The following is a 22,441-nucleotide window of genomic DNA, read 5'->3' on the forward strand; positions in this document are numbered from 1 at the left end:
ATACTTTAAATCATCTCTAGGTTACTTATAATACCTTAAACAGTGCCTGCCCATCACTTGACTCTCATGGGTTCAACATAGGACTCAGCATGCAGCAAATTCAAGCTTTACTTTTGGGACTTTGGGGATTTTTTTTCCCCCAGATATCTTCAGTCTGCAGTTGGTTGAATCCACAGATGCTGAATCTTTGGATACGGAGGCCCAATTGTAACTATGAATCAAGAATTTATTATTTATTATGAGAGAATTTATTATAATGACTATGTGATTGTAGTGTATAACTCATACACTCTACCATATTTGGGAAATTCACAGTTAAAAACATTTACCTATGAAGGGGGAGTGAGTAGTCCTGGAGAATTTAAGTCATGTATTTACTGAGTCCTGGAGAATTTAAGTGATGTATTTACTGTGTAGAAACTCACAGTAAGGCGTAGTCTTCATCACTCTTGTAGTACTGCATTATCTCTTTGTGAATTTTTCAGGGTTTTTGTTTTATTAATGGGTTTTGTTTTGGTTTGGTTTGGTTTTTGATGGAGTCTGTCGCCAGGTGGGAGTGCAGTGGCGCTATCTTGGCTCACTGCAGCCTCTACCTCCTGGGTTCAAGTGATTCTCCTGCCTCAGCCTCCCGGGTAGCTGGGACTACAGGTGCGCACCACCACGCCCAGTTAATTTTTTTGTATTTTTAATATAGACGGGGTTACACCATGTTGGCCGGGATGGTATCGATTTCTTGACCTTGTGATCCGCCCACCTCGGCCTCCCAGAGTGCTGGGGATTACAGGCATGAGCCACCGCGCCCAGCCAAAATTTTTGTTTCTAAGTAATACTAGTTTAAACTTGTAAATAACTCAGGGTAAATATTCTAGCCAAGATCATGAAAAAATACATTGATTTCATTATGTCCTTAATCAGATCTGCATCAGATTACCACAAATAGGCAGCTATTCTTTCTTTTTTTCCACAATTCATTGTATTCCTACCATTTCCAAATAGAAGTTTATGGTTTTAAATTACTGGTGTTAAGTACTTGTTTGGAAGGAATTTACAGTTAAACTAGTTATAATAATTTATACATGTCAAGCTCTTTCATATATAGTACATATTTTATCTCTCATTAGTTTTTGTAAGCTCTTGAGAGAAAGGTTCTTTTTTATTTCCAACTTGTAAGTTCAGAGGTACATGTGCAGGATGTGCAGGTTTGTTCCATAGGTAATCGTGTGCCATGGTGGTTTGCTGCACACATCATCCCATCACCCAGGTATTAAGCCCAGCATCTGCCAGCTGTTCTTCCTGATGCTCTTCCTCCTCCCACCCCCAACCCTCTGACAGGCCCCAGTATGTGTTGTCCACCCCCGCACCGATGTGTCCATGTGTTCTCATCATGTAACTCCCACTTATAAATGAGAACATGCGGTATTTGGTTTTCTGTTCCTGTATTAGTTTGCTAAGGATAAAGGCCTCCAGCTCCATCTATGTTCGTGCAAAGGACATGATCTCGTTCTTTATGGCTGCATAGTATTCCATGGTGTATATGTACCACATTTTCTATCTCCAGTCTATCATTGATGGGCATTTAGGTTGATTGCATATCTTTGCTATCGTGAATAGTGCTGCAGTTAACATATGTGTGCATGTATAATAGAATGATTTATATTCCTTTGGGTATATATCCAGTAAGGGGATTGCTGGGTTGAATGGTATTTCTGCCTCTAGGTTTTTGAGGTATTGCCATACTCTTCCACAATGGTTGAACTAACACCACCAACAATGAATGTAGAAGCATTTCAGAGAAAGGTTTGTTCTTTCTTTCTTTCTTTCTTTTTTTTTTTTTAATGAGACAGAGTCACTCTGTTGCCCAGGCTGGAGTGCAGTGGCATGATCTTGGCTTACTACAACCTCTGTCTCCTGGGTTCAAGTGATTCTCCTGCCTCAGCCTCCTGAGTAGCTGGGACTCCAGGCATGTGCTAGCATGCCTGGCTAATTTTTGTATTTTAGTAGAGATGAGGTTTCACTATGTTGGCCAGGCTAGTCACGAACTTCTGACCTCAAGTGATCCACCCGCCTTGGCCTCCCAAATTGCTGGGATTACAGACGTGAGCCACTCAACCTGGCCTAATTCCAGAGAAAGGTTCTTATATGTATTATGCTATAGTCCCATAGTATGGGACTATTACTGTGTAGTAATTTTCAGTTCTGCTGAACGCTCTGTAGGCGTTACTATATAGTAGGCACAGAGTATTTGTATAATGAGTGATTCCCTATTAAAGGGTCATAAATTTGAAAGGTAAAAGTTAGGAACGATTCTTCTTTAGAGTTGTACAGATTAAAGGAAGTGAATCTTTTTTTTTTTTTTTTTTTTTTGGAGACAGAGTTTCGCTCTTTCTACCCAGGCCAGAGTGCAATGGCACGATCTCGGGGCTCACCACAACCTCCGCCTCCTGAGTTAAAGCGATTCTTCTGCCTCAGCCTCCTGAGTAGCTGGGATTACAGGCATGCTCTACCACGCCTGGCTAATTTTGTATTTTTTTAGTAAAGACAGGCTTTCTCCATGTTGGCCAGGCTGGTCTGGAACTCCCAGCCTCAGGTGATCTGCCCACCTCAGCCTCTCAAAGTGTTGGGATTACAGGTGTGAGCCACTATGCCTGGCCAAACATATTTTTTTTTAACTGAGGAAATTAGATTCATTGTCCAAAGCTTAAAAGGAAGGTTTTCTACTTTGAGTTTTTATTAACTCTGATACTTTACTATGATAGTACTTCCAGCCTCTGAGATAGCATGAGATTGTGGTCATCAAAATGACCTTACCAGAAATCACCACCAGGTTGGTGAAAAACAGTATATCTACATAGATGGTTGGACTTGATGTTGATTCTTTCAAGATTAAAGATGAAGATGCCTGAACTTGAAGCAAGTCTTTTATCAATACTGTACATAAAACAAAATATGCTGTATGATACTGTAATGGTGGATACATGTCATTACGCATTTGTCCGTAGAAGGTACAACAAGAGTGAACCCTAAGATTAAAAAATAAACAACAGTAGGCTGGGTGCAGTGGCTCATGCCTGTAATCCCAGCACTTTGAGAAGCTGAGGTGGGCAGATCACCTGAGGTCAGGAGTTTGAGACCAGGCTGGCCAACATTGTGAAACCCCATCTCTACTAAAAATAAAAAAAGTTAGCTGGATGTGGTGGTGGGTGCCTGTAATCCCAGCTATTTGGGAGACCGAGGCAAGAGAATCACTTGAACCTGGGAAGCGGAGGTTGCAGTGAGCTGAGATCATGCCACTGCATTCCAGCTTAGGAGACAGAGTGAGACCCTGTCTCAAAAAAAAAAACAAAAACAAAAACAAATCAAAGCCTGTACGTAAAGTATGTACTGTTGTCTGCATGCCATTTGTCAGTTTTATAGATTAACCATGGTTGGTTTTTAAATGTAGTCCAGTGTGTCCTTGGTACCTTTGAGTTCTTGGGCTTTTTCCTTTGCTGTTTGACTAGTAAGCAAAATGTAATCAAAGTAATTAGCATATTGCATAATAGTTCGCATAGTTCCATTGGCAAATATTATAGAGAACTCCTTGCTTTTTAAAATATTGGAGGCTATCTGGTATAACCCTGAAGTCTTGAACATTCCTTACAAATCTCTTAATATCTTTTGTTCTCCATCTGTGAAGTTAGCTAACACCAGAATTCCTGCATTATGATTCCTCCCATAACATGTCTGTCTCACCTCAAGAAAACTGAATTTTCACTCCTGCATGTCCAATTTGTAAATAATTCACCAAGAATAACATTTCAAAATTCAATTCAAAATAACAAATGTTACTTCATAAACTTATTTTAAAAACACTTGGACATTCATCTCCCATTTGGATGTAGTGATTTTGACATAATCACTTTGGTTTTCGTAAGTAAATGTAAGTAGGCTATACGTATTTAACTTTGGGGCATAATAACTTTTGGGTCCTTAACAGTTTCAGCATTGAGCTAGTTTACAAAGCAGAACTAACATTTGAAGACAGCTTCATTCTTTGTCAACATAAAAATTGCTTTTGTCAAAGTAACTATATGTAGGAAGTATATAATCTCTTTTTTCTTAAGAAAATGAGCTCCAAATGGCCATTTAGTAATGCTTCATGTATAGAGGTTTCTGTGAAATCAGTTCTTCGAAAATGTTCAAAGTGTAAAAAGCTGTGAAACACCCATTAAGTGGGTGTTTGGAATGAAAGGGGAATGGAAAGATATGAGATAAAAATGTTATCTAAAATAATGCATGGTCATGGCTGCTGCCTTGCTAAGCAACACTGTTGGTGGCCACATACATGAAGACTTGTTTCAAATTCTTGAGTATAGTCTTACCTGAAGGAAAACAAGGCAAGTAAACTTCGTAAATACTTAATTTAAAACAAACAAAAAAAACTTTTAAGAAAGCACTACATACACCCTGCTTGTTGAAAGGTGCTATAGATTTAGTCACATATTCTGAGATGGCTGTCAAACCATGCAGTATGTTTCTATTTATCAGATGACGTTTTATTTGGGTGGTGGGGGATGGAGTCTCATTCACTGTGTCACCCAGGAAGGAGTGCAGTGGTGCAATCTCGACTCACTGCAACCCCCACTTCCCAGGTTCAAGCATTCTTGTGCCTCAGCCTCCTGAGTAGCTGGGATTACAGGTGCATACCACCACACCAAGCTAATTTTTGTATTTTTAGTAGAGACGGGGTTTCACCGTGTTGGCCGGGTGGATCGCAAACTCCTGACCTCAAGTAATCTGCCTACCTCGGCCTCCCCAAAGTGGAGGGATTTACAGGTGTGAGCCACTGCGCCTGGCTGGCATTTCTCTAACACACATCTGTTAAATACTTCCTTCAAGAACAATATCTTTGTCATAGGGCATGCTACTTTTTTTTTTTTTTTTTTTTTTTTGAGACAGAGTCTTGCTCTGTCACCCAGGCTGGAGTGCAGTGGCATGATCTCAGCTCACTGCAAGCTCCGCCTTCCAGGTTCACGCCATTCTCCTGCCTCAGCCTCCCAAGTAGCTGGGACTACAGGCGCCCGCCACCACGCCTGGCTAATTTTTGTATTTTTAGTAGAGACGGGGTTTCACCGTGTTAGCCAGGATGGTCTCGATCTCCTGACCTCGTGATCCGCCCGACTCAGCCTCCCAAAGTGCTGGGATTACAGGCGTGAGCCACCGCAGCCAGCTTGGGTATGCTATATTTTTTAAAAACAAGTTTATTTATCAAGGATGGCATTCAAATACCCTGGTAATTACAAAACTGCAATTATAAAATACAAAATATTGAACTTAAACAGTTTCTCTGAGTTAAATCCAATAAATAAATCAGAGAATTTATTTTCTTAAATAATATTGAAAAGATTCCTGGGGCCAGGCCCAGTGGCTCACACCTGTAATCCCAGCACTTTGGGAGGTCGACCGGGGTAGATCGCCTAGGGTCAGGAGTTTGAGACCAGCCTGGCCAACGTGGTGAAACCTGTCTCTACTAAAAATACAAAAATTAGCCAGGTGTGGTGGTGCACATCGGTAATCCCAGCTACTTGTGTGGCTGAGGCAGAAGAATCACTTGAACCGCAGAGGCAGATGTTGCAGTGAGTTGAGATTACTCCATTGCACTCCAGCCTGGGCAACAAAAGCAAAACTCCATCCCCGCACTGCCTCCACCGCCCCCCGCAAAAAAAAAAAAAAAAAAAAAAAGATTCCTTTTTGCTATATATCGCCCTCTTTTTGGTGGTTATGGTGGTGGTTGGGTTATTTTGGTGTTTGCTATTAATACATAGTTTATAAAAGTAAACAAATTTTCATGCTTTTCTTTTTGTCTTATAAGTAATTTAAATCTTATCAGATTCAGATCACAGAGTTAACTTCATGTATAACTTTTCTTGCTTTCTAATATCTAGATTGGAGGCTGAAATAAGGATTTGTTGTCTGTTTAAAGCAGAAGGACCTTGGTGGGAGCACAGGGAAAACTCAGCTTGATAAAGATACCAATTTATTTTCGTTTATCACATTGCCTGCTCTAACTTGTTCCCTTAAAATATTTATAACCTTTGTTACAGTGTGATCAGTCTAATCTAGTCTAAAGTTTATTCAGTTGAGGTTGATCTGTTGAGTGTGTGTACATATATACATATATGTATATGCATATGACATTTGAATATGCTTTTTTGACTGTCTGGTTTCAGTGAAGATGTGCTATATTTAACACCAATAGGCTTATTAGCATCAGAAACCTGGAACATTCCTAATTTTCCAGTATTGATTAGACACATCTCAGTTTTGCCGGATTGGACATGTGGTAAAGATAAATGACAAGTATTTTAAGGTTAACAACCCTCCCCTACTAAAAAAAAAAAAAAAAAAAAAAAAAAAATGCAGGAAAAAAAGTAGAGGAAAACAGTAGACAGTGCAACATAGTTACTGATTCTTGGAAAGCTAAAGTCTCTTGTGTAGCACCTGAACATTATAACACTTTAGAAAATAAAGACATTTGAAGGGTGTAAGAATGTATTAGCAAGGCTTTGACCGGGAGAGGTGGTTCACGCCTGGCCTGTAGTCCCAACACTTTGGGAGCCAGAGTGGGCAGATCACGAGGTCAGGAGATCAAGACCATCCTGGCTAACACGGTGAAACCCCATCTCTACTAAAAATACAAAAAATTAGCCGAGTGTATGGTGGCATGCGCCTGTAGTCCCAGGTACTCGGGAGGCTGAGGCAGGAGAATCGCTTGAACCCGGGAGGTGGAGGTTGCAGCGAGCTGAAATCGTGCCACTACACTCCAGCCTGGGCGAAAGAGCGAGACTCCGTCTCAAAAAAAAAAAAAAAATATATATATATATATATATATATATATATATATATATGTATATATGTGTGTGTATATATGTGTGTGTATATAGATACGTATATATATATACGTATCTATAGATACGTATATATATATATATATTAGCAAGGCTTTCAGTTACCCTTAAAACTAAATATAGGCACAACATAGCTATTTAGAAATAATTATGTATCACATGTAGGTACTTCTAGATATATTTATGAAGAGTATTTTTAATTAACATATCTGACTGTAACAACAAAACAGTCATTTAGTTTTAAAATCATGTGCCCAAATATGCCTTTTGCTGTGGTTACCTTGGAGACTTTGGAGTTCTGCCATGTGATTTCCTTAAATCCCTGGAATTTTTGATTGCTGAGAGTTCAGGAGGAGTTGCCCACTTGTTAGTGTGCAGGGAAATGTGTTTTTCTCACTTCTAGTTGAGGTCATTCTATTTTTTTTTTTTTAATCATAGCATGTGTTCTATCAGTTATTAATGTATTATTTCTTCTTTAGAGTGAAAATTCACAACTCATTTCTTTCAATGTTATCTCTGATCCTAAATGGGATCAAAATTGCTCTAGATTTAGGAGTTGAGAAAGTTTACTAGGTTGTGGGGAAGATGGGTTTATTTTTCATAAACTTGGACTAGAATGTTGACGATTATAAGGACTGGGACATTTCCTAAAGGTCAAAATATTTTAAGGTGAAAGTATGTATTCTTTCCTTTTGCTTAATGATTGAAAGAAAAAGTGGTAGTATGGGCTTGCTTTCTATTATGAGCTTTAATTTGTAATTTGATGAAGATTTTTGTTAACTTGCTATAGGTAGTTAAGTAAGGAAACAGTGGTGCCAGAATTTGTCCGATGCAGTATAGTTCTGTGCAGGTCTTGAGTAGATGAATTTAAATGCTACTTTATTAGTAAGGCTACTATAGTCAACCTTTATAATACTAAGAACCTCCAACCCTCTTCCCAGCTTTATTTTTCTACACGCTTCCCATCATCTAACTTACGTGTTTTACTTGTTTACTAGAATGTAAGCTACATAAAAGCAGAGTTTTTAAAATTTTTTCTGTTCATTGCTTTATTCTCAGTGGCTATTATCATTTATCTTTTTTCCTTGTTTTCTATACAAAGTCTCTTATCAGCCTCTAACTTACTCATTTCTGTACAGGGCTATAATTCAAACTTTTGCTCATTCCATTTTTCTTACAGAAAAAGTTCTTCCCAAACTTATCAATACTGTGTTCATCCTTAATGCCTCTTTGGAATTCTCTCATTCTCCTGACTATTGCTGAACACAGTCTCTTCTTTTAAACGCTGAGGAAGCACTCATTCGACACTTTGCTGAGATGTTTACCTAAACTACATTTTAAACTTTTTAATACCTACTACCGCTTTTACTGTGGAAAGGGGTATGAAAGTGTTACAATATGGGATATGAAAATCCCTTTACTATTGGGAAATCTAATCAGATAAATTTCTTGAGGCTAGAATGGAAAGAAAAAACTTTAGAAGTTAAGTGAAGGGACTGTTAATTAACTGTTTAATAACTGTAACAACAGTTATGACCAGAGCAACATAGTAGATAAAAGACAGTCTCCACTAAGAATCTTCACTGGGTAGTAGTATGACTTGGAGCTTTTTAAAAAAATACTGCTAATAATCTCAGGTTGTATTACAGTCTCATTATTGTACAAATGGATGAGAATATCTATTTACCCAGGATCAAGAGACTAGGTGACCTCTTACTCAATGTGTCATTCTTTGCTATATGTATTAGTATATAATAAAAGGAAATACTTCCTTTACCATAAATGTTAAATTAGCCAGGCCTGGTGGGGGGCGCCTGTAGTCCCAGCTACTCGGGAGGCTGAGCAGGAGAATGGCATGAACCCGGGAGGTGGAGCTTGCAGTGAGCCGAGGTTGTGCCACTGCACTCCAGCCTGGGCGACAGAGCGAGACTCCATCTCAAAGAAAAAAAAAAGAAGACATCTTTTAATTTTTTAATTCATCCCTCTTGTTTTTACAGATGAGAAACTAAAACACAGAAAGTTTAGTTTGTCTAACAACCACTAGAGACAATGCCAGTTGGTGACAAATCCAGCTTGTCGTCAAATGTTAGACTGTGTTTCCCACCTACTTAGAACAACATTCTTTGTTTTTCTCAAGATTGAGTGAATTATACTACAGAATCACTTGGCTCTTTACTTTTTATATTAAGGGGTAGAATTCCAGAGACCATTATAGCAAAATGATACATATCTGTGAATCGGTTAAAAAATTGTTTCTTTTAAACATAGCACTATTTCAAAATTTGTTACATAAGCTCAAAGTTTCTAAAGGATTAGTCTTATGTTAATTTTAAGATAAATCAAAAAAACCCCAAATCTTAAACCTTAATGCCGAATAAATTTTAAAAACAGAGTCATTGAAAGAACAAGAATTACAAAACTATCAAGCCAGTAGTATATTTTAAGTGACTTTATGACTTTACGATACATTCTGTTTCTAATGTTCCAAGCCTGATGTTTCATGTAACATTCTGAGTTCATGTGTATCTGGTCTCTTTCTTATTTTATAGCATTATTCAGTCTTTTATTATTTATTTTTTGCATTTGTTTAGTGAATTAAGAATCTCCTTCATACCACTTGGGAACCCACATATGTGTCTGGATTGTGGCACTGCCAGCTAGACTGGTACTGGGTAAATAGGAAAATTAAAAATTCTACACATGATACTATACCATCTCTTCTCTCTATACCTGAGGGTATAAACAAAAACAGCAAAAAACTTTCAGAGTCCAAAATAATTCTCACCAGCACTTTAAGGAAAGACCTACTTTTTCTAATGAACGATTATATTTGTACTGTAGCCTAAGTTGTTGGTATCTACTTAAGATAAAAATTATAAAAATTAAGAAGGCTATCCTCTACCCTAAAAAGGATTGGTAGGCTTCTTGAATGAAATGATAATAAAACACCAGTTGTTTAAATTGGGCTCCTATACACTGGAAATATCACACTTTGTTTTAAAAAGAAATAGTATCCAGTTGTGCAGGGAAGAGGATGAAAAGCATTTTGAGTATGTCTTTGTAACTAAAATTTACTTGTATTCACTAATGGCTTTGTTCCTTTATTGTAATACAGTAATATTTTATTTTCCAAAACAAAAAGTTTTAATGGTGTTCTGTACCTTAAATGTCAAAAAAAATTAAGTAGTCTCAATATGTTGTAAATAAAAATGAAATAAATGATCAATCTGCGCGTTAGATTGTGTTTAATCAAATGGTAGAGTAAAACTACACATACCAGATGACAGCATAGCTTTAAAAATGTGGCTTGGAATAAAGTCTTCCAAAAATGGTTGTGTGTACCCTGTCTACAAAGGTGGTATTATGATACATTTGTATTTATCTTCATTCTAGATAAAATGGTGGTTTATAGAGGGAGAAAATGGAGAAATTGTGAATGTCTACTTTTTTTTTTTTTTTTTTTTTTTTGGTAAAACAGTCTTGCTCTGTCACCCAGGCTGCAGTGCAGTGGTGTGATCTTGGCTCACTACAACCTCTGCCTCCCGGGTTCAAGCAATTCTCCTGCCTCAGCCTCCCAAGTATCCGGGATTACAGGCACCTGCCACCACACCCGGCTAATTTTTTGTATTTTTAGTAGAGACAGGGTTTCACCATGTTGACCAAGCTGGTCTGGAACTCCTGATCTCAGGTGATCCACCCACCTCAGCCTCCCAAAGTGCTGGGATTACAGGCATGAGCCACCACACCCGGCCGTGAATGTCTGCTCTTACTACCTTGACTCAGTACTGTCATTGAGAGTATTTGTTTTATTGTTATTGAAATTAGTTTTTTGTTTTTATATGCCATTTTTTCAAGACGAAAAGTATGGATAACTTACAGGTAAATTTTTTTTTTTTTTTTGAGACGGAGTCTCACTCTTTGACACCGAAGCTGAAGTGAAGTGGCACCATGTCAGCTCACTGCAGCCTCTGTCTCCTGGGTTCAAGCAATTCTCCTGCCTCAGCCTCCCGAGTAGCTCAGATGACAGGCACCCACTACCATGCCCGTCTAGTTTTTATGCTTTTAGTAGAGATGAGATTTCACCATGTTGACCATGCTGGTCTCGAACTGCTGACCTCAGGTGATCCACCTGCCTCTTCCCCCCGGTGTGCTGGGATTACAGGCATGAGCCATCGGTCCCAGCCCAGGTAAACTTTTGTTGTTGTTGTTTGTTACATTTGATGTCTGTCTTATTTTTAGTTTAAAAATAAGGTTTTTTATTTTTAAATAAAAAGGTTGCAAAATATAACTCAGTAAGTTAATCACCAGTGATAACCAGAGTTATTTGATAATTTTTTGTTATTTTTTATAATTTAGAAATATAGGATAAATAGGCAAAATTTAAACAAAAATGGTAATTTCATATAAAAAGTATCTGGGATTTTAAAAACTGTATCAAAATTATAGTTTTGATTTATTATTTTATAATATTATACGTCTTCTGATATTAAAGTTTAATTGTACAAGTAATCCTGAATCCATGCTCATGGGAAGAAAGAAACTTCAGTCAATATTAAAATACTGAAATATGTCAGGAGTTAAAGGTGAAAGTCATTCTGTACAGTTCTACAAAATTCTGTTTCTCTCTTCAGAGCTACTGCTTATAATTTAGTGTTTAATCTTGCACACCTTTTGCATGCATAAACCTTTACAACAATTTGTTTTACTTTTTTAAAAATCTAAATGGGGCTCTGTTTTACAGTGTGTCAATATATTAATTTTTTTCATTGTTACAATTTTGTAATCGTTCTCTTGATGGATAATTGTTTTCAGGTGGTTTTTTTTTGGCTTGAAAAAATTTTACAGCAAATACCGTTGAACTACATCTCTGGATATTACTATTGATTATGTGGTCAGTGCACTTGTCTTGGTGGCTTTGTGAATATTTTAAATAAGGTATTCAAGTCTATTGATCTGTGGATTTTGGTATTTCCAAACTATTTATATTCATTTCTACAGAGATATTTTCATTTTCATTTTTTAAACTGTCACTTGTAAAACACTTTCTTTTTATAGAACCTTACGAGTGACAGCAAAATGTATTAGTATGTAATACATTGTGATGGAGTGTAATGATCACAAGGATCAGTGACAGTTTTGATGATCAATTTCAGAGTTGTAAAATAAATGAAATATATTCTGGAAAAGTCGTGGGCTTTTTGTGTTATTTGTGGAATCACTAAAGGTAGTCCCTAAGTATTAACAAATTTGTTTTGACAGATAAATATGCAAGACAGTGAATTATAACAGGCCCTAGGAACATTGCCTATTTTCCTGAATCCTTTAGACAGGATTGCTTCCCCAGTTAACAGAGATTTCTCTAACCTTGATTTACAGTAGCTACTGCTGGTAGGAATTGCTCTCCACTCCACTTTTGCTGCCATCCAGTGTTAGATTACCCAACAGATACACTAAGCGCTTAGCAAAGCAGAGCCCAAAAAGTAAGATCAATGTTTACCTTATGCAGAATTTTACAATTAAAAAATACAAGAGGTATTTCTCTGTGTATATGTGTACAGTATAGTGGTGCATGCTATACATGGGGTAAGGTATCAGAATGCCTTAACTTTTTCTGTGTTTGGCACCTCTGATTTGGCTCTGTGGCCATTTATTCCACCTTTCTACCTTGAAATTCCACAACTTGGGCTTTTGAAATTATCTGGTATGGTGCCATGCACGTGTATTCCCAGCTACTCCAGAGGCTGAGGTGGGAGGATCAGATGAACTGTGATCACGCTACTGCACTCCAGTCTGGGCAACAGAGCGAGACCTCATCTCTAAAAAAAATTTGGGCTTGAAATGGACTGATTTTGTCCTACCACTAGTAATCACTTTTGGAAGTAGCTTACAATTCCTGTTTCTTCCCTCTTATGGGGGGAAATACCCTTATGGGAGGTATTATGAAGCCAATATCTAATAGACTGTCATCATTAGCTTACTTCCACTCTCTGCCATCTCTCTGTACCTGATGAGTATAGTTTTGAAAAAATTATAATTTTGCTACCACTGCACCTCTCCTTGTTAGTAGGGGAGATTTATGTAAGAGAAGAATCTTTTATTTCTAGACAAGGTAATATCCCATTGGGAAGAAACAGCCAAGGGAGAAGAAATGTTTTTTTCTTCTTTGAAAGGACTAGAACTTTTATAGCTCAGCATATTTGAACAAGTTTGACAGTAATTCAGCTACGTTATATTTTAACTAGATTTCTGAGTTCACTTGGTAGCCTAACCACCACGTATATACCTATTTATAACTTGAAATTTGCCTTTAAAGTCATGAAAGCACAAAGCACTGTGGTGCTTGTAACACTCTTCCATATTATTATAGGTAACTAAATGACCATGGAATCTGGAGCCGAGAACCAGCAGAGTGGAGATGCAGCTGTAACAGAAGCTGAAAACCAACAAATGACAGTTCAAGCCCAGCCACAGATTGCCACATTAGCCCAGGTATAAAATACGTGGAGCGATTCCAGTTTGTGTCTCTTCCTAGAGGAATACGTTTCCGAGAGAATTTAGTTGTTATTACATAGATATACATAGAATGAGCAAGAGATATTCTTACAATATCAAAATTCCTATTTACTTAGTATTAGCGTATGTTTAGAAATGATAGTATTAATTCAATAACAACAGTAAAATGTATTATTAAACAATAATACAGTATTTTTAGTGAAATGATCCAGAAATAATTACATTTTAAACTCATGGGTAAATTAATTGGTGCTCTCAGATAAGGAAAGAAAACCTTGGCTATGTATGACAACTGCTTTTTTTTTTTTTTTTTTTTTTTTTGTATGACACATTTATTTTTCAGCAGTGTGGATGCAGATAATATGAAAGCCTAAGTTTATATACCTAAACTAAAAATTAGAATAAGCAAATAAATTGACATGTAAGGAAATTTTAAGGATGATAGTAGTTTTCTTGTTTCCTATATATTTTAAATATAATTCCTGATTCTTTCATTTCGTCTTTGTCTTAAATATCCTGTCTTTAAGAATATTTTCTCTCATTCTTATGTGTTTGTTTGCATGTATTTTCCTCAGATATTTTATTAACAGCTGTTTACATAGATAGGAATGAGAAAGGTGGTTAACTTAAAAAACAAATAGCAAATACAGACCTGCTAGGTAATAGTGTGATACCGCCTCTTTCAGATGAAGATTCCCAGGAGAATATAATCCTAACAGAAACTCTGATATATGTAGCTTCAGTTTCTCCAAGAGTTTAAAAGTTCCTAGAGAAGTCACCTAGCAAGAATGAATAATGGGAAATAGAGGGCTCACCACACTTGGTGTCTGGCTGAGATAGTGTGAGCCAGATACTGGATTTCCAGCAAGAATATAGTCAGAAGGAGTGAGCTGTTCTGTGTTTTCTCATAAGACCACCAGGGTTTACCTCCAGCCTTCAGGATTCAGACAAAGCTAGATACATTTAATGTACTCATACGAGGCAGGCTGCAGGACTTAAGGGGAGAGAGCCAGGACTTCCATCAATACAAGGGCAACACAAGAATCTGGGCTCACCTGTGCATTTTGCCCTCTAGAAAGAAGAAGACACAATGCTAGGCCGGGCACCGTGGCTCACGCCTGTAATCCCAGCACTTTAGGAGGCTGAGGCGGGCAGATCACTTGAGGTCAGGAGTTCAAGACCAGCCTGGCCAACATGGTGAAACCCCATCTCTACTAAAAATACAAAAAACCAGGTGTGGTAGCACACACCTGTAAATCCAGCTACCTTGGAAGGCTGAGGCGGGAGCATTGCTTAAGCCCGGGAGGCAGGGGTTGCAGTGAACTGAGATTGCGCCACTGCATTCCAGTCGGGGTGACAGAACAAGACTCCCTCTCAACAAAAAAAAGAAGAAGAACATGCAATGCCAGTAGGCATCTTTATGATGATAACCCTCAACATACCTATCTCTGGAGTCACACGATTTTGTCCACTCTGGTTGTCCCCAGAGTCAGCTGTGTTGTGTCATCCTGGGAATTCCTTTCACTCTACTTCCATTTTCTCACAATTTGTGTTTTTGATAGGGTAAAGCATGTTTTCCAATGGTTTTATGAGAGAGAAGGGTTGGCTGAGTAAAGATAGCATGTTATAAAAATTGAATGTACGGGCTGGGGTTGGTGGCTCATGCCTGTAATCCCAGCACTTCGGGAGGCCGAGGTGGGCGGGACATGAGGTCAGGAGATCAAAACCATCCTGGCTGACATGGTGAAACCCCATCTCTACTTAAAATACAAAAAATTAGCTGGGTGTGGTGGTGGGCTCCTGTAGTCCTAGCTGCTCAGGAGGCTGAGGCAGGAGAATGGCATGAACCCAGGACACAGAGCTTGCCATGAGCCAAGACTGCACCACTGCACTCCAGCCTGGGTGACAGAGCAAGACTCCGTCTCAGTCAGTCAATTGAATGTACATGTGCCTTAACATCTAGAAGATTTACAGCAAAAATATTAAAAGTGATTAGCTATGGGTGATAGGAATATAAAGGGTTGTTATTTTTTATGTCTGTATTTTATAAATTTGTAATGAGAGGAGCCATTATATAAAATTATGAGTGTAGAAAAGGAATTATTCATTGAGTTAGCTAGGTATATTTTCCCTAGAGAAGACTCAGGAAAGAGAACATAGTAATTGCTTCAAATATTAGAAGAGCATTTATATGGAATTGAGATGAGATACTCCGAGTAAGGTTATGATTCTCAAACTTCAGTGTCAGGGGAAGTATGATTGGGTTCCTGTTAGATTTGACTTTACAGAGTATCCTGTGTGATTCTAATGAAGCTATTCCATGGACCACATTTTGAGAACTAAATAAGACTAAGCAAGACTTACAGTGGCCAGAGAGAAAGTGATTAATAAGGAAGGACTTTATTACTATCCAGAGATGGAAGCTCCTGGTTTTAACCTATATGCCAAAGACTCTGTCTTTATAGGGTCTTTCCCCCAGGCTTCACAGTCAAATATTTCACTGCCTGCTAAAATAAACATCCATCTCTACAAATTCAGATGTCAGATTAGCTTCATCATCATCTGTTACAACCCCAGTCACCCAAAAGCCTGTCCTTACTTCTTGCATTCTCTTTTTCAATTAAGGACATAGTCTACCAATTCTCTTTCAGACATGAAATGTGGGTCATCTACAGTTCCTCTGTCACCTCTTTTAACCATTCATAAAGCCGCTTCTGGACTGCTTCCAAATTTTCATAAAATCACTTCCCTCATTCCCGTCTCTGCTACTACTAACTGCCCTACTTTTGGCCTTCATCATCTTTCCTTAACTACTGCATGGGCTTTCTTCGTTGGTCTCCCCACTACCAATTTTCCCCCCAAAATATGTATCTTTCACACTGCCACTAAAGTGATTTTTTTTTTTTTTTTGAGATGGAGTTTTGCTCTTGTTGCCCAGTCTGGAGTTCAATGGCGCAATCTCGGCTCACTGCAACCTCTACCCCCCGGGTTTAAGCAGTTCTCCTGCTTCAGCCTCCCAAGTAGCTGGGATTACAGGCACCTGCCACCATGCCCGGCTAATTTTTTGTATTTTTAGTAGAGATGGGGTTTCACCATGTTAGCCAGGCTGGTCTCAGAACTCCAGACCTCAGGTGATCCACCCGCCTCAGCCTCCCAAAGTGCTGGGATTACAGGCGTGAGCCACCTCGCCTGGCCTAAAGTGATCTATCTAAAAGCAAACATCACCATGGTATTCAGGAGTTCAAAAGCCCTTCGGTGGATTCTGCAGTACCCTCAGGATAGAATGCAATTTCTTTTATGTGAAATAATACAGGCTTTTTATGACTAGCACTTCCAGGCCCACCTGCCTCCGTTGTTTTCTCTCTCCCTACTTCATACATCATACAGTAACACACTTATGTGCTGCATTGGTGCTGAGCTGCTGGTTATCCCACTCTGCCATGTATGCTGTTTCTCTTTGCTTTTGCCACTGCTCCACTCTGCTTGAAATTCTCTGACTCTTCCCTGTAAGTAATAATAACAAGTCTAACTTTTTTCTTTTGTTTTAAATTCACATTCTTCCCTGGTAGCCTCCCCTTCTCTTAGGTTGGGTAGAGTAATTCTCCTCAGTGTGTCCATTTTTCTTTTAGCAAACCTCATTACCAAACTGAATTGTATTTACTTGTGTCTCTTTTCCCTATTCCTTCACATACATACCCCCAATAATTTATTTGAGGTCAGAAACCCCTCTCTTTCTCACTTCTGTAGTTTCAGTTCTAACATTAGTCCTGGAACATAGGTCCCCAGTAACTGTTTCCTGAATTAGCAAATAAAATTCCTATCCTTGAATGCGTTCAAGCATGGGAGCAATAAATAACAACTGATAGACATGTATGATTTAAGGACCCTTTTAACCTGGTTATTGACTCATTAAAACTACGTTAGTTCTAGACTTAGTAGGTCAGGTTTGCTTATGCTTGAGAGCAGTTAGATTTTAGAATGTGACTTATTTAACATATTCTGAAGAATTTTATGTTTCTTCAAGGATAGTGTATCTGTTGACCTTGGGTGAACACTTAATCTCGTTGAGCAGTTATTTTTGCTTTTAAAATGGAGATCCTTATCACCCAGTCTTCATTTTCTTCAAATAGCGAAATCAGAAATTGGAAATGAAAGCAGGTGGGAAAATGTAAAGTGCCATACAAATAAAGTGATATCTCATGTTCTGAGAGTCTATTATATATTTGGTATAACATTGAAATAGCTTTTTTTTTTTGTCACTTGGGAACAGCTGAAAAGGGCAGGGGTATAGTTTTTGGTGTTTTTTATAGTGTTTTTTTGTTAAAGAATATTAAATTTAGTCATTACTTTCATATTGGGGAAATACATATCTAGCAAAAAGGTCACGTTTTTGCTTCTAAAATGTTATTTCATATTGAACATGAGTACTGCCAAAGAGTATCTGGGATGATAATTCTTTTCTGTGTTCAACACCATAGGTATCTATGCCAGCAGCTCATGCAACATCATCTGCTCCAACTGTAACTCTAGTACAGCTGCCCAATGGGCAGACAGTTCAAGTCCATGGAGTCATTCAGGCGGCCCAGCCATCAGTTATTCAGTCTCCACAAGTCCAAACAGTTCAGGTATGTGTATAAAAAGTTCTGCATCTATTTTAATAACTATTGTTTATAGCCATATCTCTCTCCTTTCACTAGTTATGAAAATAAGGACACATCTAGTTCAGAGTTTATTTTATTCACAGTATAGGAATATGCTGCATCTATATAGTCACCTTATGTATAGGAACATATATACAGAAGAACAAACAAAAGAAAATGACTAATTTCTTAAGCTGCAGAAGAAAAGTAATTGATTGGGGAAAATAATGAAGTACATGAGATAAAGTGGAAATGTTTGAGAGAAACTGTAGGACTGAGGTACCTCAGCTAAGAAAAATTGAGATGCAAAAATAGTAATGAATTTTCTAAATCTACAATTGGAGAAAAATAAACCCTTGATCAAAAATTAATACCCTTACCTAAGATATTATTTGAACTTAGAAATTACATAAAGCATTTGTAAAATCAAGTGTGCTTAGGGTTTTCAGTTACAGTGTATAACTTTTAAATAATATATTCAGAGGGTACATCTTGAGGGTCAGGGATTATACTGTGCATGTTATCTTATTCTTTGGAGAGATCTTTCCTTTGGGTTTGATCCACAGGTAATAAAGGCACTGTAGACCTTTGAAGGTGACTACTCTGTTTAACTGTAGGGAACTGAGAGCAGTATAGATCATTGCAATTGAGCTTATTGAAAAAAAAGACTTGAACGTTCATTCAAGTAGGCCATAACCCCAGCCTCCCATTTCATATTTTTTGCTTCACAGTCTTCCTGTAAGGACTTAAAAAGACTTTTCTCCGGAACACAGGTGAGTCCTAGGTCCTAGATTTGGAGAGAACTATTATTAGAAAGGAAGGTGAGAAATTATTCTTTATGTCTTTGTCCTTTTCCTCTATAAACATGGAATTTCAGCACTTGAACAAAACCCTCAGAGATCTTCTGGGTCTAGGCCGTACTTGTTACCTTGCCAGCCCTTAGTCTGTTGCTTAATTCTGTTTAACATTTCTCCCCTCTTCCTAATGGTAGTCCAGCATTTACTTGAACACTTTCAGAGAAAGGAAGCTCAATCTCCTGAGGTAACCTATTTACAGTTAGGAGTGATTACTAAAATATTCTTCCCTGTGATGATCCAAAATATATCTTTCTAAAACTTTCACCTAGTGATCCCAGGTAAACACAGGTTCTATTCTCGGAAACTAGATTAGCAAGTCTAATTCCTGTTCTATTGGACTGCTTCCTCTTCCCCATCCCCCGCACCCTTCCTATTTTTAAGAAAATTTCCAGACTAAACAAACTATTTTTCTTTAGCCATTTATTAGATGGTATAACTTTGTTTCCTCTTCACCATCCTGGTTGTTTTCTTCTGGGTGAGAGCTTTTATATTTTCTTTACATATGGTAACCAGAACTGATTAATATTTGTAGAGGGGAGAAGTGCTGTCTTTGTCCTGGAAGCGTTCTATTATATTAATGTCCTCAGTATAATTTGTCAGCCATTTTATACTATTGAGTCATTGAACTGCTATTACCCACCTCTGCTTCATTCTGTCTTTGTGCTTTTGGTTTGCTTTGACACTTAAGTGGGAGTGTGGGGGAGGAGAAGTAATGTTTTTGTGTGAAATCATCAGTTGTATGAATTTCCATAAGACACTGGGAATGACATTTGTTAACAAGTAAAAGATAGTGTTGTGCATGTAAAGATCTAAGAACTTGATATTTCTGTGAAATCACAATGACTGAGCAATAGTCCTTTGCCTTAGTTTTTATTCCATTGAATCCTACCTTACCATTGTCCATACTGTGTCATTACTAATTCCCTAGCCATATTCTCCTCTTGATAATAGTGAAAAAACTTGATTTGCTAGTGAGGAGACCTAGATTCCAGAACCAGTTTGGACATTAAAAAGTCAAATGACCTTGGGCACATCTACCTTTCTCTTTTTCACTTACAGAAGATCTTTCTATAAAGAACACAAAAATTAAGTTACAGCCACAACATTTGCTAAGATTACTATTTTTGATTGTAATAGGTGTTATTGTTGATTGTATTCTTGATTTTAATATTTATTCTGGGGCAACATAATTTGGACATGGAGATTTTATGGCCATTAACTATAGAAATATTCTTTTTTTTTATTTGCTTGTATTCATCTTTAAGGAACACATTTTTCCATTAAGGTCCATTAAGGTGAGCTGTACTTCTAATTTAAGAGTATGTATTTATAAAATAAAAGTTGGACTTTTTGAACCCTGGATTCTACAAACAGAGATATATAATATTTTTATATATCTATATATATATATAATATAATATTTATATATATTAAAAAAAATATAATATTTTTTTCTTTAAAAGGCCTAAACTATGGAGTATCTATTTTAATAGTTATCTTAGCCAGTTAATGGTGATTAGTGTTAACAACTAGGAAATAGTTTCTATCAGAAGAGATGATCAAACAAGGAGAGGATCTTGTAGATGGGAGATCTCATTAATATTCTAGAATAGAGTTTCCATAATATACGAGGTACATTTCTCTTGATGTGAGAATAGATTATTGCTTTAAATTATCATTCATTCATAAAACAAATGTCTATTGGTGACATGCTATGTGCCAGTCACTGTTCTATTTGCTATAAAAGACAGCAATGAGCAAATAATATGAAGATCATATTTTAATGAAAAGAGACTATGAAAAAATAAAGTGTGTCAGGTGAGAAGTATGAGAGAGATGAATAAAGCCAGGGGAAAGGGATGGAGAATGATGTGGAGGGAAGGGTGTTCTACTTTATGTAACGTGCTCAGGGAGCACAGCACAAACCAGAAGGCAATGAAGGAGGCTAAGGCATGCAGGTCCAAAGGTTTAGAAGTGAGGGTATACTTGGGATATCAAGGAATAACAGAAAGGTATGGCTGGAATAGAGTAAGCAAGGAGGGAAGTGATTGGAGATGCAGTTTACAACGTAAGTGTTAAAATTTCAAATCTAAATACTTGAAAACCCTAGAAATAGAACTTTCTAAATTGTTTAGAAGTCTTCCAGAGTTTCAGCAGGTATCGAACTTACTTGTTAAAAATAGAAAATTGTAACCCCTTCCTGTTAACATGCAATAAACTGACTTAGAGCCAGGGAGATGAAAATAATAAACTAGATAAATCTCGTTGAAAGCTTGCATAATTGGTAGATGAAAATGATTATTTAGGCTTACTAGCACACCTCAAATGCACCTAGTTTTGTTATCTACATGAGTTTTCTTTTTCAATGCCAGCAGTTGTTAAATCACGTTTCAGAAAACCCAAGCTTAGAATCTGATTTCTAAATGACTGTTATAAAGTGTTAAATGAGGTCAGACTCCGTGGCTCATGCCTGTAATCCCAGCACTTTGGGAGGCTGAGGCAGTCGCATCACTTGAGCTCAAGAGTTTGAGACCAGCCTGGCCAACATGGCAAAACACCATCTCTACTAAAAATGGAAAAATTAGCCAGGCATGGTGGTAGGTGCCTATAATCCCAGCTACTCGGGAGGCTGAGGCATAAGAATCGCTTGAACCCAGGAGACGGAGGTTGCAGTGAACCAAAATCATGCTGCTGTACTCCAGCCTGAGTGACAGAGTGCGACTCTGTCTTAAAAAAAAAAAAAAAAAGTGTTAAATGATTTTTTAATGAAGCATATTAAATCATGTCATTCTCACTATCCTGAAAAACTACATTATTTATCTTTAAGAAATATATAAATTTTTAATATTTGTGCTTATCCTATCTCTTTAAGGACTCGTTTTATAATACAAATACTTAAAATTTAGAAATAAGAAAAATGTATGCCTATGTAAAATTTTTCTTATTTATAAGAGATACATGCAGATCAAAAGAGTATGAAGATCATTGATCTAGATTTTCAGTAAGCTGCTTGATCCAATGAGTAAAACACTGTATCTAAGGCCAGGTGCAGAGGCCTATAATCCCAGCCCAGGCAGGGGGATTGTTTGAAGCCAGGGGTTCAAGACCAGCCTGGGCAACATAGCAAGAACCTGTGTCTATAAAAAAAGTAAAAATTAGCTGGGAGTGGTAGTACATGCCTGCTATCCCGGCTACTCAGTAGGTCGAGTCCAGAGGATCTCCTGAGCCCATGAGTTTAAGGCTGCAGTGAGCTGTGATCATACCACTATACTCCAGCCTGGATGAGTGAGTGAGATCCTGTCTCTTAAAAAAAAATCTTAAATTAAAAAAAAAAAAAAAAAAAAACTATATCCAAACCATGAGTGTCAGCTCTACCAAGGGAGAGTACTTAAGCTTCCAGGGGACCATGTATAGTTTTAGTAAACATCGAATATTACCATTGTTTTGATTGGTTCTAGTTACTTTATAGTTTATTTTAAGATTTCAAATAATCAAAACAGAGTCCTCCACCTTTCCAATATAAACAGGTAGTATGGGTTTAAAT

General features: G+C 37.5%; 1 protein-coding gene across 4 annotated transcripts in view; it reads left to right on the plus strand.

The window, feature by feature from the left end:
- Window positions 1-22,441, plus strand: part of CREB1 (cAMP responsive element binding protein 1) — a 70,851-nt gene that overhangs the window by 14,207 nt on the left and 34,203 nt on the right. For 2 of the 4 annotated variants that reach the window (XR_004053114.1, XM_010386068.2), the window contains exons 2-4: window positions 13,255-13,376; window positions 17,879-18,025; window positions 18,772-18,813. Coding sequence is in view for 2 of the 4 variants with exons in the window: in XM_010386068.2 (XP_010384370.1) it covers window positions 13,263-13,376; window positions 17,879-18,025; window positions 18,772-18,813 (303 nt within the window). In the remaining 2 variants the exon portion in view is untranslated. The remainder of the gene's footprint in view (window positions 1-13,254; window positions 13,377-17,878; window positions 18,026-18,771; window positions 18,814-22,441) is intronic. The other 2 variants (XR_004053115.1, XM_010386069.2) reach the window with 1 other exon arrangement.

Source organism: Rhinopithecus roxellana, chromosome 14 (genome assembly GCF_007565055.1).
Source record: "Rhinopithecus roxellana isolate Shanxi Qingling chromosome 14, ASM756505v1, whole genome shotgun sequence".
NCBI classification, from domain to species: domain Eukaryota; kingdom Metazoa; phylum Chordata; class Mammalia; order Primates; family Cercopithecidae; genus Rhinopithecus; species Rhinopithecus roxellana.